This window comes from Tachysurus vachellii, chromosome 5, assembly GCF_030014155.1.
Source record: "Tachysurus vachellii isolate PV-2020 chromosome 5, HZAU_Pvac_v1, whole genome shotgun sequence".
Classification (NCBI taxonomy): domain Eukaryota; kingdom Metazoa; phylum Chordata; class Actinopteri; order Siluriformes; family Bagridae; genus Tachysurus; species Tachysurus vachellii.
Window position 1 is genome coordinate 23945007 of NC_083464.1, and position 19453 is coordinate 23964459.

General features: G+C 41.2%; 1 protein-coding gene across 3 annotated transcripts; it reads right to left on the reverse strand.

The window, feature by feature from the left end:
• Positions 1-1494: 1494 nt before the first annotated feature.
• Positions 1495-18241, reverse strand: znf574 (zinc finger protein 574). Of its 3 annotated transcripts, none has more exons than XM_060870666.1 (7): positions 18110-18241; positions 14107-14274; positions 10300-11689; positions 8718-9171; positions 6664-6758; positions 4638-5068; positions 1495-2441 (listed from the first exon to the last, which is right to left on the reverse strand). In XM_060870666.1, exons 2-7 carry the CDS (start codon positions 14266-14268, stop codon positions 1914-1916), a joined length of 3060 nt encoding a protein of 1019 aa, XP_060726649.1. In that variant the 5' UTR covers positions 14269-14274; positions 18110-18241; the 3' UTR covers positions 1495-1913. The 3 variants fall into 3 exon arrangements, with proteins under 3 accessions (XP_060726649.1, XP_060726650.1, XP_060726648.1); XM_060870667.1 differs by having other exon boundaries at positions 14107-14270; positions 18110-18155; XM_060870665.1 differs by lacking the exon at positions 18110-18241 and adding an exon at positions 16703-16840.
• Positions 18242-19453: the final 1212 nt, after the last annotated feature.

The following is a 19453-nucleotide window of genomic DNA, read 5'->3' on the forward strand; positions in this document are numbered from 1 at the left end:
AGGTTTTTAGCTGCCTCAGCATCCTCGCTCATGGTCATCTCATGGACATGTATTTATAGGCTCCCAGATATCAGAGGGACGGCGTAAAGGTTAAATAATCAGGGTGATAGTAATACAAATACATTTGCAGCTGTATGTGCTGTTGTATACGTGCTGGTAAGGTGTTGAGCCGCACACAGTGTACATTTTACAGTGAACTCAACTGTGCCGGAGGCTGGAGGGATTTTTTTTTTCTAAAACATTTTCTCAGTTGGTGTTTTGACATTAAAGGTTCCACTGGTGTTCAATTGGATTGTGATCTGGTGACTCTAAAGGCCATGGCATATGATTTACATTTAAGTTTTCATGCTCATAAAACCATCGAGTGAGCCATTGTGTCATGTGGATGGGGTCGCTGACATCCTGGAAGAGAGCAATCCGATCAGGATGGAAACGTTAAAGCGTAAAAGGTCATCACTGAGAATGTGTATTATTGCTGTAGATCCAGTCTATGTCAGCAAACCTACAGCCCTACAGCATAACATTTATTTTTCATTCTATCTCTAACTAGAAAGGACCACCAACATGCCAAAGGTAACGTGAGGATGGTGTTCAAATGGAGCTGAGCAATTGGATTTATTCATTCATTCATTCATTTTCTACCGCTTATCCGAACTACCTCGGGTCACAGGGATCCTGTGCCTATCTCAGGCATCAGGGCATCAAGGCAGGATACACCCTGGACGGAGTGCCAACCCATCACAGGGCACACACACACTCTCCAATTGGGTTTATATAGAATTTAATGCCAGAGCTTTTTCCATGTTTTAAGAATTCGGCATCTTTTCACAAAATCTAAACTGTTTAAAAGCTCTTCCATAATGTCCAGCTTTAAGGATCATCCAGGCTGTGCTTGTCCTGTGAACAGTTCCTCCCGATGTCACTATGTCACCGATGTTCTTTTGAGTAGCCTCCTCTAGGCAGCGTCACGGTCATGCAATATTCTTTGGTGCTCTGTGGAATGTTCAAAATGTATTTTCTTACTAAACTTTGACCCGAACTTGTTCTGCTGGCACCTCAATCTTTTTTGTTTAAGTTGTTGTTCTATGAAAGGAAACACTTAGGAGAAGGCAACTGATTTAGAAACGGGATGAAAACTTTTGCAGGTTATCATCCATCTGTCTCTTTTGAAAGTTAGGATTTTCTTATGCTAATGACAGACAAAGCGACTCTACGTGTGTCCAACCTTACAGTCTGATATATTGTATTTAGAAGTATAGCATCAAATATTACAGGAAAAAAAACATCAAAAGTAAATCGATCTTTATTTTATTAGAGATTTTATTTGAATTATTACCTTTTATTAATTTTCTGAATAGGATTTTCATCTTTGACCCTTCTGATACATTATCTTCATACCAAATATCCATTATTGATGCAGTTTAAAAAAGGTGAAAGAGCTGTTTGGTAAACATGATGATGTCTGTATTTATTAAATAAGAAATCAAGTAGAGGAACCCTGGAAAGCCAAACAGTTTTATTAAAAACACACACTATAAATTTTATGAGCAACTCATGCCAAAGGTAATAATCAGGAGCTCAAATAAGGACAGAGTGGTGGAAATATATACAAGATCATAAACGCCATGCTCAATTTTCCTCCTTATAATTTCAGTGTGGTCGATGAGTTGTGGGTCTGCTAGTCCCCAGAAAGTAACAGCCGTTTAAGCTGAGGATCAGCAAACATTTTCTTTTGTACACATACAGAAAGGAAGGTTTTTTTTCCTGTAAGGTTTAAACCTCAGTTCATCCTCTTTCCTTCTCTTTTGTGAGTAGATAGCCTTAAGTTATCTCTGTGCTCATCTCTAAAGCCATTTCACAAATTCCTCCAATCTCTCTGTCTCCTTTCCCTTCCCTCCATCACCCCCCCTTCTCTACACAGTCTCCTCTATAATGAACTCGATGGTGTGCGGGACTTCTTGGCCGGCCATCACTGATATGGTGGGCATGGTAACTGTAGGTACTGCAATGTTGTTATGGAGGAAGACCACAGAGGTACCGTGCTGCTCAGGCATGAGTGTGCCCTCTTGGATGATAGGGATGCTGGTGGAGGTAGACGCCGTGCCCGACGAGGACGTGGGTGAGGCGGCTTCCTGCACCAGCAGGATGGTCTGTACGGCTGAGTCCTGGTCTGCAATGGCTTCGGAGATTGGGTCAACGAGATCGCTGGCGTGCAGGCGGAGGTGTTTGTGGAGATTGGGGCGCGAGCGGAAGGCAGTGGGGCAACGAGGACAAGCAAAAGGACGCTCGCCACTGTGCACCCGGGCGTGCTCGGCTAACCGCGCTGCCACGCTAAAGCTCTTCCCACAGACCCAACACACAAACGGCCGCTCGCCACTATGGATACGCTCGTGGTCCTGCAGGTGGGGAAGCTGCCGAAAACGCTTCCCACAATGAGTGCACTAAGAGTGTGTGAGAGAGAGAGAGAGAGGGTGAGAGAGAGAGAGAGAGAAACAAAGGAAAAATAAATAAAATATATACTCATAATGAATTCAAATGAACAGAACAGTATACAATTATTTGTTTTTTCAATTCTAGAAACTTGAATTTGTTATTCTCCTGAAACTTAAAGGAACCTGCTGAGCTGAAACGTTATGTTGGTGGTCAATCCTCCTACACATGGACCTGCTCATGGAGATGGACATAAATAAATACAGTAACGATCAGTAAACGTGGTGGTCCTGGTGAAGCTGAGGAGAGCCAGTTGCTGATTGGGATGTTCGCAGTGGGAAGGAGAAATTCCACCTTATTATGACGTGGTTACATAAATCTCTAGAAGAAAACGAGCAAGTCATTTTTGGAGCTCAGTGCCTTTACCTGTGTGGGAGGACTGATACCATATCTGGACTTTTGTTTCTCTAGGCCAAATTGGCATGCAGGCTACGCTGGATAGAAGTGAGTCCTTATCTACTCTCAGAGAATGAAGTGTTCCTCTGCACAAGTGCAAAAAAGCATCGCCTCTCGGTTACACAATGAAATTAGAGAACAGGGGGAAAAAAAAAACAAAGAGAGAGATATATAAAGAGACAAAGTGTCAATTTTTCCTCTAAGAGCTTATTGTTATTTATGGTAAGTCTTACCATATAAGTGAAGGTTAAAATTGTTTCCATTAGATTTGTAGTGTGCTCCATTTAAACATGGGTGAATGGCAGGGATTTGTTACTTAAACACAAGTAACAATAAGGACAGACATCATAAGCTACCCTGCGGTCCTTTAGAGTTTCATTACAGACAAAGTTTTTTTTTTACTCGTTTCAGCCGTTATTCATTCGTGCCGATTAACAGAATCGGTCTAATTTGCTTATCTGCTAAGCAAAACTGTGGACTATAAGGAATATCCTGTTGTGTCCAACAAAGCGATGCATCGATGCACAAATATTCTTCTAACATGAGCTTTTTTTAACCAATCTTGTTTGCCATGTTGTAAAATAAGAAGGAAGAGTAACAGATGGCAGCATGAGCTGAGCAACGTAATGACATTACATCATTATCATTATATTGAATCAGTTACTGCCTGAACATCTTTGACTGCATTAACCAGGTCTGAGTCTAGCAACTTTCCAGCTGCATGAGCTAAAAATAAAGTTTTAATGAGTAGCAGGCCAAAACTGTCATGCAAATAATATTCTCCTCTCCTGAAATTATTTATTTTATTTTTTTTGGCAGAAATATGTACTTTTCTCACTATTAAGCTCTGGTGTGTTCTCATAGAAAAATGTGATATATAGCACATCATGATCCGCTGTCAATTTTGTAAGGACTAAAACGAGTCAGCGTGTGGTGTTATAGGGTGCCGCCAGATTACACTGATCTGTACACAATGTTAAACTCACTTTATTATTGTACGATATGTCACTTTTTACTTGTTTGCAGTTCTGTAGTTATGTCATGGACTGTTCACATGATCACTTACACAGCTGTTTCCTCACCAGCCTTTCTCTTGTCTCTCGAGTTAATAAGGAACAGCTTGTAAAATTAGTGAGAAACTGCAAAGTCCTTCGTACTGAAGACTGAGTTAAGTAACTAGAAGGTTACAGGGTTAAATCCCAGAGAACCACCGGTGGGGCCCTTAAACAACTTCAGCCTGATCTGTTCCTGGGCCATTTGTACAATGACTGACCCTGAGCTGTTACTCACTGGAAGGAAGGAAGGAAGAAAATAAATAAACAAATAAATAATTAAATGAATAACCAAAATAAAGAAATGTGCTTTAAAATATATTAAATATAATGACATTAAATATTTTTGTTAAATTAAAATATTTATATTTGGTTGTTTTTTTTTGGTTGGTTGTTGTTGTTTTTTTTTTACTTAGGTAAGATTGTTTTTTAGTTTTCTTCATTTTTTTTAATCCCCCATATTCGTGAAGCTCCGGCGCCATGATCTATAGCGGCCTGTAGAGTTGAGAGTCTATACGTTGACTGACGAGAGGCACCGCTAAATACGACTACTTAAATATATGTGTACTAAAGCACAGTTGAAACCTTTATATAGTTTCAATTATCTTCCAGTTTATTTGTACACACAAGACATTCTGTAAAGCAATGATTGTAGCTAATTATCTAAGTTAATAAAATTAATTGTGTAAGTAAATTCACCTCAAAGGGCCTCTCATCTGTGTGTGTGCGCATGTGCACGGCGAAGGTGGAGGCGTAGGAAAACTCCTTGGAGCAGAAATTACACGTGTAGCGCCGTGGTGTGTTCCTCTTAGACAGAGGTGCACGGCAGTGTGCCACCACGTGCTGTGCCAGGGAGGAGCTGGAGGCGAATCTTTTCCTGCAGGGTGTCAGAGGGCAGCGTAGCGGCGTCTGGCCCGTGTGTGAGAGCCGGTGCAGGTCCAGGCCGTCCTGCGTCACACAGCGGTGGCCACACATATCGCACTCAAGCTGACCCCCAACTCGGCCACGCCCATGACCTTTATAACGGCGCCGCTGAGTAGGTTCTCCTGTGCAGCGCTGCATGTGCACATCCAATACAGCCTGGTTCAGGAACTGAGAGCCACACTGAGCACACACCACAGGCTCCTTATCTAGAGACAGGATTACACCAGAGGTTCAAACATTAAAACACTTATACACACCAAACATCATAAATCTAGATGGAGAGAGAGCGAGAGAGAGAGAGAGAGAGAGAGTGAGAGAGAGAGAGAGAGAGAGATGTACCTACACATAGCTTTTGTCACTTATCTACAAAGGCAAAAAGGGAATTCTCAGACAAACACACACATACTTTAGGTTCCTTATCTAGGAAAAAAGAAGAGGAAAGGTGGAGGGGTACGAAAGCACAACAGAGACATTATGTCTCTTATCTGAAGAAAAAGAAAAAGAAAGTGTTAATAAAACATTAACGCACTGTGCTCGCTGCTTTATCTAAAGACACGAGGACAAAAGAAATAATATACAAAGATAAATAGAACTTTGGGAACTCAACGACAGAGCCGATGCTGCTGTTTAGATTCAGCTCCGCTGTCAGAGTTTGACCTTTTCTAAGTCTTCAAATGCACTCTCTTACATAAATGAACTGTTATCTTCTCACTCTACTGTGCTCGCTCGCTCCCTCTCTCTCTCACACACAAACACACAAACACACACTCACCCCAGTGACTGGTATTAGCCTGATGAGAAAGTGACTGATCAGCAGCTGATGTTATCAATACATGCAGCTAATCAATGTGACCTCTGACCCCATTTATTCATTTCTGTCTGAATCCCAATCAATAAAAGGATATTCATCAAAGGGGATCCACGGATGTGTGAGGAACGGAGAAAGCACTCAAAAACAACAGAGTTACATGTCAGTGTGTGAGTGCAAAAATTGCTTGAAGGTATCACGTGTGAAAGAACTGCTTGGTTGGTGGCCTTGTACGAGTGTGTTTAACATGACAAGTGTCCAAAAGTCAGCCACAGGAGCGGTATGGTATCGTAGGACTGACCTTACATAGAAAAAACCTTAATCGTATAATATGACTTGACATGAACATAACTGATACCTTCTAAGATCCACTGGGAAGTAGCCTTTAATACTCCGTTAAGGCACAACTGTGAGTGTGTATTTCTATCAGACTGCATTGTGTGGATCTACTATACAGCCAAACGTTTGCGGACGTCTTACAGTAATACTCATTTGTGCTTTTTGAACGTCTCGTTTCCTACTTTGATCTTTTAATAAACTCCAGAATACTGAAAAGGCTTTCCACTAGATATTGTAGTGTCACTAGAGAGGATCTGGCCATTCAGCCACAAAAGTAACGGCGTGATTAGACAACGATGTCGGATGATGAAGCCTTTTGCACAATCGGGGTTCCATTGGGGCTGAAGTCAGGGCTCTGTGCAGGACACTTGAGTTCTTCTACACCAGCGTTGGCAAATCATGACCTAGCTTTGTGCATGGCTGCATTGTCATACTGGGACAGGGTTAGGCCATTTAGTTCCAGTGCAGGGAAACTGTAATGTTACAGCATACAAAAGTATTCTTGACAGTTTTTTTTTTTTTAACATTTGGAAAAGAACCGCATACAGACGTGATGGTCAGATGTCCATAAATGTTTGGACATAGAGTATGTTTATACAAGGTAAACACATTGATTGTGAGGTGTGATAAGTGCACTCCATGCAGGCCGCTGACCTTGGTGAACGAGAGAGTGCAGGTCGAGCTCTTTCCGCCGCTGAAACGCTTGTCCACACACGGTGCACGGGAAAGGGTGACTAGTGTGCAGCAGCCTGTGGCAGAAGAAAAAAAAAAAAGGAAACAAATCAAACACAATTATTTAAATTAGTTCATGATAATAGACCTCATTATGTGTAATCTTTCAACTTCAACCTCTATTAACAATCACACTGTCCCTTACTGTGAGATTCATCGGTATTTGTGACACAACCCATTATGATTATGTGAAAGGAACACATGTCCTTGTGTAAAGCGAGGTGCCAGTGTATATGAGCCTCACACGTACATCATCCACATAACACAAGGTCAGCATTTGTCTCAGTATGTAATAATGGAGGGGTTGGGGAACACAGCATATATTCTGATATACACTGACTGTGTCCTACTTGTTGATGCACTTAACTAAATATATATTGTGTGTAGACATCAAAATAGATGGTGTTGTTTAGTAGCAGGAGTAGGCGATGTTAAATCTAATATATTTTGTATTCTACGTAGAAAATCTATTTTTTTTTTTCATTTGTTTCATCGCACTGGCTGATCTTCCTTTATATTAGTTTCGTTTTTTCGGGAATCGTTTTTCAGCTCGGTTGAAACGCTACATCAAGCTTATTGTTATTATTAACAAGTTAATTAATATGCAGCAAGAAACTGAAGCATCTTTGCAAGCATCAGATCCTGCCTCATGTTGAACAGTTGGAAACGAGCGTGTGGGCTGTAGGCATTTTTTTGGATCCCTCAAAAGATAATGGATCCAAAAATCATCAAAAACCGAATTTAAAAATAAAAAGTCAACATGATTTTTGAACCAGAAACCTAATTTTTTTTCCCTAACCACAAAATTATCATCAAGCAATTCCTTCTATCATAATAAGATTTTATTTAAAATCTTATGATTTTGCATTAGTCAGTCCAAATTCTCCAGAAGTAGACTCACTTTTTGGTTATTAAAAAAAAAAATTTATATTTCGCCAGAACATACTGCGCTTTGCTAGGGCTACAGCTCTGTCCTTTGGCTCGGTTTGTGCCTCGAAGCTTGGTTTAGTGGCTCGCATCTACAAAAAAAATACTGCAAACAAAAATACATCCGTATGTTCAGTTCAGATCCACCACTAGGGTCGATCCAGGGTCAAATTGCTTTCTCGCTACAACCAAACAAGCTATATTTTGACATATGTGAAAGCATCCTTTAAAAAAAAAAAAATCCTGTACGATCGTTGCATGGAATAACTGATATTGCATAAGTAAGTGTGGGCCATGATAATCTCTAGTTATAATGTAGATAGAAGGCATTGTTTCATGAGTCTGGAATGAAGGTGCTTTATTTTTAACACGGCGGTTTTTAGTATGCTGAGTGCATAACTGCTTTCCACATTAATGCCTAACCTCCGTAAAGTGAACCGAGGTTGTCAGATCCGAGTCGATCTACGGGTTTAAATTCCCTTCTCGCTGGATTTATAATCTGAAAAAGCACCTCTGGAGACCAGACTGACACGGACTGATTAATATCTCTAAGACGTGGCTTGATGAGGTCATGCTTTGTAATGAGGTAGGTCAAGGGTGAAGCTTCATTCACTTCCTGCTCAAAACTCGTGTTCTGTCTGCACACTAGTGTGTTGCGTGCGTACGTACGAACGACACGAGCAGAGCGGTCATATCTGGACTAGGAAGTAGCTCAGAGACTGTAATCTCATCAGGATATGGAACGTGTCAGATCTAAGTAGTCACGATGATGATAATCATACAAGCCAACATAACATTTTCTGTCACAAGATCTCAGTTTAATTACATGGTTTCAAAGAGAATACTATTAAATATATAATATATGCATAACGCTGCAGTAGCCAGGCGAGTTTTAAATGATTTAGTCAAGGACAGTGCTTGAATATATCCTTAAAATGACATTTTAAAAGAAACGTGCATTCATTGAGCGTGAATGAATATTAAACTAAAGCCTATAAAGCATTCATTTCTATACTATACTATTCCTGCACACTTTCAATGACACTCACCTGTGCAGCTGAAGTTGTGAGTCCAGCTTGAAGCTAGCTGGGCAGTCGGGGCAGGTGAGCAGACAGGAGTCTCCAGAAGGACGACCTCGGCCTCTGCTCCTCCCCTGGCCTCTCTTCTCTGAGCCCTCATCGTGGATAAGCATGTGCCGTTTGAGCGAGGCAGGCTGAGAGAAGGTCTTGGAACAGACGGGGCAGGTAAAGGAGCGTGGTGGACCGTGGCACAAGCTGTGGCGCAGCAGGCCAGCGGGAGTTGGGAAACTCTTGTTGCACACGTTGCAGTTGAAAAGCTTCTCGCCGGTATGCTGGAAGACATGTTCGCGCAGGAGGCTGCGCCGCGTGAAGCCCTGCCCACAGTGTGGGCACTCATGGGGAAGCGGTGTGCGTGACCAATCACGGCTCAGCTTGGCTGTGGCCTCGAGGGTTGCATCGGGCAGCGTCGATTCACTCGAGTTTTCTAGAAATAATCATCAACAATAAGATAAGCACGGAGACAAAAGCATCCGTGATTCTGATTATGTGGACTGGTGTTGTGTTCAAAATATCTAAAACATCACAAAATGTTAATGTTTCATGGGGATCCTGTAGTCTATCCCAGGGAACTCTGGGTACTAGGCTGGAGGACATCCTACACGAGGTGCCAACTCATCACACGCTCACACACCATGGACAATTTAGAGATTCCAATTAGCCTAGAATTCATGCATTTGGTTTGGGGAAGGAAACCAGAACACCCGCTGGAAACCCCTAAAGAAGAGGGAGAAAAATGCAAACCCAGTGCAAACAGGGCAGAGGTGAGAATCAAATTCCTAACCCCAAACATACTAATCCACCCTGCCCCCTAGAGGACATCTTAATCATATTCACAAAAGAAAACAAAATATTTTCCCACTATTAATGTCTTAAACATGAGACTGTTCACTAAAAGTGTCAATTAAGGGACATCTCTGAACATAATATACCCAAGGTCATGGTGCTACAAATTAAAACAGTCGTTATCTTTATTTCACCCTAAGCGTATGCATGACGTTGCACTCGATCGTAAGAACATGTGCTTCTCACACAGTGTTAGTCCCTGTGGTCCTCTCCTAATGACTAACACTGACTCACTTGCTATATGTGTTATCATCACTACTGCCTTCAGTACACAACAGTGAACATGCAATATACATAATAAAAGAATAAATTTGCTTTTCATCACCGAATATATAACAATCGTTGGCATAAAGTTCTTACACCCGTGATTCCTTCCATGAATGTTAAATAAATATCTTATGACTTCTAACAGCACATTTTTAAAATCGGTTTATTGTTAGTTGTAGATTTTGTGACGCTACTTTTTTAAAGCTGTGCGGTGCAGAAGATTAGTAGCGAATGGACAATAAAGAACCAATCAGATTAAAGAACCAAAGAATTCAGTTTTGGTATAATCCATTTTATAACACTATAAAGAAACAAATAAATTCCAACATAGACAACAACCTCTAATGGACCGAGATTTTGAATGTGATTCAATATTCAAGAACAATTTTCTTTTCAAAGATCTAAAACTGTGAAACAGAAATAAATGAAAGCAGCCACTTACCTGGCCTTCGAAGCAGGAGGGCGGGGGACAGAGGAGGATGTTTGGCCAGAGAGGTGAGAGTGGCGTTTAGTCTAGAAGAAGGAGAGGGTATATTCTTGCGATGTTCTCTGCGATGGTACAGAAAATGTGTGGTGCTCATAAACTCCAGGCCACACTCTGTGCAACTGTGCAGCGCCTCTGCTAAGCCGTGCTCATTTGTGCGGTGCTTTGCTAACTCTTGCTCGGCATTAAAAGAGCACCCACACTGACTACACAGAAAAGTCTGCTGTGCAGAAAGCACTGAAGTTATTGCCTCCTCTGTCTGTGCCATGCCCACATTACTGGTCTCAGTTTCCACTTGTTTCTCCTCGACTACTTCCTCATCCATGGGCTCAGCTCTGCTTTCAACTACCTCCTCTTCCATGCTGACAAACTCCTCAACTTCTGTCTCCTCTATTTGTTCTCTTTCGACTACCTGTGGCACAAGTTCATCTCTGCTTGCTTGCATGACCTCGCCTCTTATTTCAGGATCGAGCTCCACCTCCACCTGAGGCATTGGAACAGCCTCGGACACTGTCCGCTCAAGGCCGGTGATCTCCATCAGACTCTGGCCTTCTCCAGCCGTTGCAAGCAAGAGCAGACCTTCACCCGAGGCCTCCAGCAGGGCGGTGGAGAGCTGGGGCACCTCCACCTCTTTCTGCTCGTCTTCCAACGTTTGACTGCGGTGCTGTTTGCGATGGTAGAGGAAGAGTGTGGTGTTGAGGAAGCCCTCACCACACACGTTGCACAGGTGAATGGCTTCCTTCAGGTTGTGCGCTGTCTTCCGATGAGTCACCAACTCTGAAGTCAAGCTGAAGCAGCGGCCGCACTCCACACACAGCAGGCTAGAGGGAGGCTTGACCTTCTTCTGGCCTCTCCGTCTTACTTGCGGGCTTGGTTCCTGCACAGGCTCGGTGCACTCTGGCGGCTGAGGTGCAGGCTCCTCAGGAAGATCACTGCTGCCTGGTAAACTGAGATGTGGATCACCTTCAGGACTGATTTCTGTTAACTCTTTGTTCACTGGCGTAAAAATCTCCACGCGTTCTACGTGGTTGGCTCCTCCCTCCGACTCAACTGGCTGGTCATTATAGTCATCGTATACTTCGCTCTCATCTGTGATCAACTGGCTGACTGCTTGTGACACTAAATTGGCAGCCACTTCCTCAGGCCTAGATTCAAGTTCAGCTTCAGGTTCAGCTCCAGGTTCAGCTCCAGGTTCTAGACCACAGCCAAGCTTACGGTGCTGCTGCCACAGCAAGAGGGCATCAAATAGGAGCTCGCAGTCGGCACACTGGTAGAGGACACGAGGCACATCTGAGGATAATATAGCATTCCTCTCACTCTGAACCTCAGGAACATACTGAGCTTCCAGCTGGAGAAGAGGGACAATAGAAAAACGTGTAGTAACAGTTCAGCGGCAAGTCTTGTTCAGTTGAGAATTTCCACAAAAGTGCGCTTTACAATCTAGAACAAGATGTTCTAACACTTTCGAATCAAAATTGCTTTTAAAATTAAACAAGAATTTAATGTTTGTACTTGCAGACATAAAACGACATAAAAGGCTCCTTTGTGTCAGACGGAAATTATTTTAATTTCGGCTTCTAAATCTATCCAGTACATCTACTCGTTTTGCTTTCAGCACGTTCTGAAAGCAAATCTAGATTACCTTTTTTCCCCCCTCACTGCACTTACAGTCACAACCAAGAAGCAAACCTCGGTAGACCGTTCCCTTATGCCGCTTTCAAATCGCAGGTCTTCGCGAGCGTAAACACACTCACAGCGTTTTCTCATGTCACATTCAATACCATTATTAACTGTAGTCTTTAGGAAAGACCCAGCAGGGGGGTTGCATTACAGTAATCCGATGGAGCAGTCTGTGACATCCTCTTTATCTGACGAGGTGAAAGCCGTCTGCCAGCTGTGTGCTGTGCCAGCACTTAAAAATAGTCTGAGCATTCATAGACTATTGCTACTGATGGCAAAGTGTGTAGATCACAACACAAAAGATAGGGACCTTTGACGGACTGATAAAACAAGGCAGATAGGAGTAAAGAGAAAACATTCTATAGATGTCATGTGAAAAGAAAAAAAAAAAAAAAAGTTGTGCAACTATTTTAGGCCTCGAATTTATAAAACTTTCATGAATGTATCTTTCTCTTTGCCCCAACACCTAAATAAAATAAAGCAATCATTATTTTAATGTTAAAGTGTATGACAGCAGAAACATGAAACAGTGATTGTGCCCCAACATTTTAGGCTCAAAAAAAGTCAGACTGGAAAGAGCTATTATGCAATCAGGGGGTGTGTTTTAGCGGAGTGTCGTCCAATATAATGAAGAGGAAGCACAAATTTGGCGCTTTTTTTTACCTTTTTTTTTTATTTTCTTACAGAATTCATTGGTTTGATGAAAATCTAGTGAACGATTTAGGAGATTATGTCATTAAAATTGTTTTAGCCAAAATGCTGTAAATGTAAATGTTTAGCCAAAGGGAAAATGGGTCTCAGTCGGCTCCCGCTTCATAAATTCGCCCATTTTAAGAGCTCTTTAAAACCCCCACTTCTGTTCATTTCTGCAATACCAGCGTATATATGAAGATATTAAATAACTAACAACTAAATGAGCAAAAAAAAAAAAGCCAAAATTTTGAAACATGATACAGATAGTGCGTTTTGTTTTACATATAAATCAGATATGATGATGAGGGCTTTAGACAGAAGTCTCTATAAATCCATCCGTCCGTCCTTCTGAGCCATTTTAATGAAAGAAACAAAATCCCACCACGACTAATGTAGTATGTAGTAATGTAGTATTAATGTCCCACCATATAAGGTTATTAAAAGGTCACCTCGGGGCAGGCTACGCTCTTGCAATTCACTCATTTAGAAAAGAATAAATCACAGTTTTACGGTGAGTACGCCAATATTAGTAGACAAAGGGAAATTCTCTAGCGTGTAATTTTCTTGCTATAATTAAGAGGAAAATTAGGAAGTATACGCAACCCTGAATTACACTTCAATTTACATTTCAAATATCTTTTTGCCTTAAAAGCAACACTTCCGATGTAGAGCCTATTTCAGATAATTACAGCTGTGCATTCAAGCACCATTCGGGGGGGAAAGGGGTAAAAAAAAAAAAAAAAAAAACAGATTCAACTAAATGGAGGCATTCACTAGCATCGTATGTAATTACCTTGGGTAATAACGGTGCCTAAAGCTATATGGGATTGTAGCAATAGGGTTGAAATTAGCAAAGATACGAGAAAAGGATCCTTTAACTTCCCGGGGACATTCTGGTTCATGACATTACTCTAATTTAATAATGCTGTGCATAATAATAAATTCCATTTATAAAATCCACAGCTTTAATTGATTTTAATGAATGTCACAACATTGAGCAGTAAAAGAGATAAAAAATAAGGTGTTGCTATTATAGTATAGCCTCTATTAGCTGATTATGTAATAAACTCTTGGGCTCAGAGCTCATTTTAAACAAGGTTTGCACGCTTCAGGGGCCAATACTAAACTGTGGCAGTGAAAAATGGGACCGATGTCACATTAACATATCCCCAAAAAGTCAGTGAGTACTAATAATGATCATGATCTTAATGTGTGATCAACTATCTGACATATAAAGCAGCTAGAGGTTCGATACAGTGAGCTTTGGGTGATACTGAGAAAAAATAAAAGCTGGCAATATAATAGTATTAGCAAATAACTACAATACGAGACTGAATGAGCTCTGTGTGTGTGCGTGTGTGTGTGCGTGTGTGTACAAAAGAGAAATGGCACCTCTGGTAGACCAGCAGAGATGGCAGCAGCCTCTAAAGCAGTGCTAACAGTCAGAGGTTGTGTGTTCTCAGCAGTGCAGGTCAGCTGGTGTGTCAGCACTTCCTCTAGTGTGGGAAACTCCCGGTAGCATGGGAAACACATGTACACCGACGAGCTCTCCATGGCTGCCTAAAAGAAACAGGCCAAACAATGACTAAGAAAAAAATTCTCATTTCTAGATTAAGTAAAAAAAATAATCCATGGGAATAAGAACCTAACACAAGTAAATGAGTTATTAATGTGTAAATATGAGATCAAAGTCATGGTGATGAGTTAGTAAGGCTTAAATACAAGACCATTAAGTTATGGTGATGAGTTAGTAACACTTATGAACACTCATAAGATCATTAAGTTGTAGGATTTTACAGGTTTATTTTTTTTTGCTTTCATAGGTCTTATAAATGACAAGGTGAATTGACCATTTCTATAACAGGGTACAAAGAAACATCTTTTGTTTGAATAATATGTCTAATTATAAAAAAAAACCTCCAAAAAACCCAAACATATCACTAATTTTCTTTATTTTCCCTTTCACCGTTTTCTGTCACAGTGCACGGATTTCATATTAATGACCGACAGATTAGAGCTTTTATTATCTCGTTACTGTTATTAGTCATTAGTGTCTACAAGTTACCCAATGTGACGACTCTTACCTCACCCCTCCTCGACATGCACCACCTTATCAAACCCCTTATATGTGTGAAGGTCAGTATGTGTGTACAATAGTGCTTTATTAAGACATGGCAACACTTTATTCTCTCATTTTCACGCCTTACTGACTTGTGGCTGTGACAATTCTCTCATCATCATGCCTTACGAACTCACAGATAGGATTTAATGATCTAGTTTTAAGGACTTAATTGATCTAGTTTCCACATCTGACTAAGTTATAACTATGCTTAAGGATCCTGTTAGCATTTGTGAATAATCTGTGTTCACACATTACAGGTCATCGGATATTTAATGAGTGAACCACTGTTTAGAGACTTGTTTCGAATTTCTGCTGGAGCCGTCTGCAAACCTGGCTTCAGGGTGAATTTAAAGTCACCGCAAGTCCACACAAACTAAGGGGACATGTATCACATCTTTTAAAGAATAAACTGGTTGAACAAGGTATCAATGAAATAAGAAAATATTCAAGATGTGACAAAAAGGGCATCTTGGAGATGATTCACCTGAAATCTCTCTCAAATAAACAACACAGTGAGTTCACTAAAAGGTATACTATACTTTACATCTTAAGACAAAGTCCATCACAAACCTTGTAATTAAATCCTGATAATTAAGGAAGACAATAAGTCAGAGTGACTCATAAAAGTAGTAATTGAATGGGAGTTCTAACTGAAGTTCTAAGTCTGAACAATTACCGATACGTCTATACATATACACCCATCAGCCATAGCACTAAAACCACTGACAGTTGAAGAGAATGACTCTGATTAGCTCATTACAATGGCACCTGTCAAGACTTTGGCTATATTAGGCAGCAAGTGAACAGTCTGTTCTTGTAATTCATGTGTTAGAAGCAGGAATAAATGGACAAGTGTAAGGATCTGAGCAACTTTGACAAGAGCCAAGCTGTGACGGCTAAACGACTGAGTCAGGACATCTCTAAAACGTATGCAGTGGTTAATACCTGCCAAAAGTGGTCCAAGTCAGGACAACCAGTGAACTTGCGACAGTGGAATGGGTACTTAAAGGTCATTGATTTGCAAAGTAAAGGGAAGTAAAGGCTAGCCCATCTGCGCCGATCCCACGAAAGAGCTACTGTAGAATAAATTGCTAAAAAGGGAATGCTGGCTATGATAGTCAGAACTCTGCTGTGTATGTCGCTGCACGCCACTGACCGGCCAGAGTGATCATGCAGAACTGCACCATGGAGCAATGGAAGACGGTGAACCGGTCTGATGAATCACATTTTGTTTTAAATCATTTGGGCAGTGCATGCGAGTTGCTTACCTGGAAAAGAGATGGAAACAAAATGCACTACGGGAAGAATGCCAGGTAGTGCGAGTCTCTGGGCAATGTTCTGCTGGGAAACCTTGGGTCCTAGCATCCATGTGGATGTTACTTTGACACATACCACTTACATTGTTGTAGACCAAGTACACGGTTGCTTGGCAATAGTATTCCCTAATGGCAGGATATTTCCCCTTGCTACACTGCAATATTGTTCAGGGATGTCGTCTCCAAAGTCCACAAATCCTAGTTTGAGCAAGCATGTGTGGGACGTGCTGGACAAACAAGTCCAATCCATGGAGGCTGGACCTCTGTTTAATAGGTCATAAAGGTGCCAGATACCACAGCAAATCTTCAGAGATCTTGTGAAGTCTATACCTTGATGGGTCAGATCTGTTTTGGCATGTGGTTTTAATGTTATGGCTGAATTATGGTGTATAATCATGCAGGTCAAGTGCTTCACTTAATGTTCACGTCAACCATCAGAAAATTGGAAAAATGGTCTCAAGTGGATTTAACCATGCTATGGTTGTAGGTGCCAAATGGGCTGCTTTCAGCATTTCACACACAACACTTTATATTTTAAACAGTAACACACCTTTGTCTCAATTTGTTTGGGAATCCTTAATCTTCCCTTTGTTGGTGATCTGAGGGAATTTGGCCTCTGTGTCACTTCATACTTAAATCCCATTGCACCAAGATGTCAGTGAGGAAAAAATTAATTAAGTAGTAAACTTTGTAGCGTACAATATAAAGGGTTTTTATAGGAATTTCTTGTATAATAACTGTTTGTCCAACATGTACGTTAGTAAAAACACGTATTGTGTACTTTATAGTCTAGAAACAACTCTCATTTTTTTTTTTTTTTACACATCTTCATAACCAGGAATACTCTGTACTCCAATAACAGCGCCCTCTTCAGGCAAAGAGAAACACAAGAAGTTGACGTTCTTACACTAATCTAGTCCATAAAGCCATCTGACAAATTTGCTGATAAATTCTCTCATATATTAGAAGAGTAAGGTTTACTCTAAAAAGCCTGATAGTAGACACCAGGACCCTTTAAACTAAATGCAGGAATTAAATAACGAGCACAGATTATTAAGCAACTTCTGCTTTTCTTCGACACAACACGAATTCTCGTTAACTTCATGAAATACATCAAATAAAAGCAGTGGGATTTACAATGAGGGGGAGAAAATGTTTTGTTTTTATAAATGTCGCTTAGTAGTTATGACTTATGTTAAAGAATTAGGAGATTATTTTATTTTGGACAAAGTCTCTAGAAAATAAATAAATAACTAAATAAATAACTAAAAAAAGAACCAGGGAAAATGGCCAATATTCTGAGCTGAACAAAATAAAGGAGGATAAAGAGACTTCCTGTCAACTGAAACACTTTAATATCTCAAATAAATAAATAAATAAATAAAACAAATAACTCAGACTCGAAAATATCTAAATCAGTTTGCAATCATTTTGACGACAACAATAAAAAAAAAAAAAACACATCTAACTTGTGGACTGTTTAAAACTCGCAAGCTAGTCAAACAGCATAACCAACGCCTTGGGGCTAGCTAGCACTCTATGCTAACTTAAATTAGCATGCTAGCTAGCTGCAAACATTAGCAACACAGCTAACGCGGAACCGCTAGCTAGCATTTTGAAATGTCACCGACTCTAAGAGCTAGTCGGAAATTCACCGACTTGAGCCGGTTATATTGTTGTTCCGTAAGCATTTATAGTGACGGGCTGAAGGTAGAGCCGGTGTGTGCGGAGTCGCTGTAAAACACTTAACAACAAAACGAAGGTTGAAGAAGCGCCGAAGAAGGACGGCGCCCGCTTCTTCGGTGGTAATAACGGCGTTCCCGCGAGCGCAAACGGCGGATGTCTCCCCCAGTAGAAACTCCAACAAACCCAAGTAGTGTTTAAATACTAGAACCGATATATAAGTGTGATATTCACCCAAAGTGAGCGTTTAACCATATAAAATAGAAAAACTCACCGAATACAGCCTAACTGCTTAGGACCTGAAATGATATTAGGAACCTTTCAACAACATGCTACGTGATTGGTCAAGAGAAGACCTGGATTCCACCAATAGAATCGCATTTACAGAAACTTGTCCTTTAGTGTGTCCCTGAGAGGGAATGGATTCTACTCTATTACACAGTCTAACAGTGTAAATATGAAATATTGTTATGTTAGTAGGCCCTAAATGATCTGAACTAAAGCCTCCGACCACCCAAGACTCATTTTAAACATTAACTGTGCTTTTTGTTTTCAGATCCTCACTGTTTCACATAATCTAGCCATGGGGGTCACAGTCCAGTGACTTCTGTGCCGGTCCCAAGCCCGGATAAATAGAGAGGGTTGCGTCAGGAAGGGCATCCGGCATAAAACATTGCCAAATCTAAACATGCGAATTGTCAGTAAGAATTTCATACCGGATCGGTCGAGGCCCGGGTTAACAACGACCGCCATCGGCGCCGTTGACCTACAGGGCGCCGGTGGAAATTGGGCTACTGTTGGTCGAAGAAATAGAGGAGGGAGGAGAGTGCACAGACAGAGAGAGAAGAGGAAAGGTAAGAGTGTAGGACTGAGAATAGGGACTCTGAATGTTGGTACTATGACAGGGAAAGGTAGAGAGCTGGCTGATATGATGGAGAGAAGGAAGGTGGATATACTGTGTGTACAGGAGACCAAGTGGAAGGGTAGCAAGGCTCGTAGTATAGGAGCAGGATTCAAGCTGTTTTATTATGGTGTGGATAGTAAGAGAAATGGGGTAGGTGTGGTCCTGAAGGAGGAGTTTGTGAGGAATGTTCTGGAGGTGAAGAGAGTGTCAGACAGGGTGATGAGTCTGAAGTTAGAGATTGAAGGGGTGATGTTGAATGTTGTTAGTGGTTATGCCCCGCAGGTAGGTTGTGAGTTAGAGGAGAAAGAGAGATTCTGGTGTGAATTCGATGAGGTGATTGAGAGTATTCCCAAGGGTGAGAGAGTGGTGATAGGAGCGGATTTTAATGGACATGTTGGTGAGGGGAACACAGGTGATGAGGAAGTGATGGGCAAGTTTGGAGTTAAGGAAAGGAACCTTGAAGGACAGATGGTAGTAGACTTTGCTAAGAGGATGGACATGGCTGTGGTTAACACTTATTTTCAGAAGAGGGAGGAACATAGAGTGACTTACAAGAGTGGAGGTAGGAGAACACAGGTAGACTACATCCTTTGTAGAAGAGGCAATCTGAAAGAGATTAGTGACTGTAAAGTGGTAGTGGGAGAGAGTGTAGCCAGACAGCATAGGATGGTGGTGTGTAGGATGACTCTGATGGTCTGTAAGAGGAAGAGGTCA

Excerpts from the sequence above, each read along its gene's own strand:
- znf574 (XM_060870665.1), bottom strand. The coding sequence starts at position 16,795 with ATGGGATTTAAGTATGAAGTGACACAGAGGCCAAATTCCCTCAGATCA. Across the intron at positions 14,275-16,702 it reads CCAAACAAATTGAGACAAAG|GCAGCCATGGAGAGCTCGTC; the intron begins GTGTGTTACTGT and ends TGTTTCTTTTAG. Across the intron at positions 9,172-10,299 it reads CCTCCTGCTTCGAAGGCCAG|AAAACTCGAGTGAATCGACG; the intron begins GTAAGTGGCTGC and ends GATTATTTCTAG.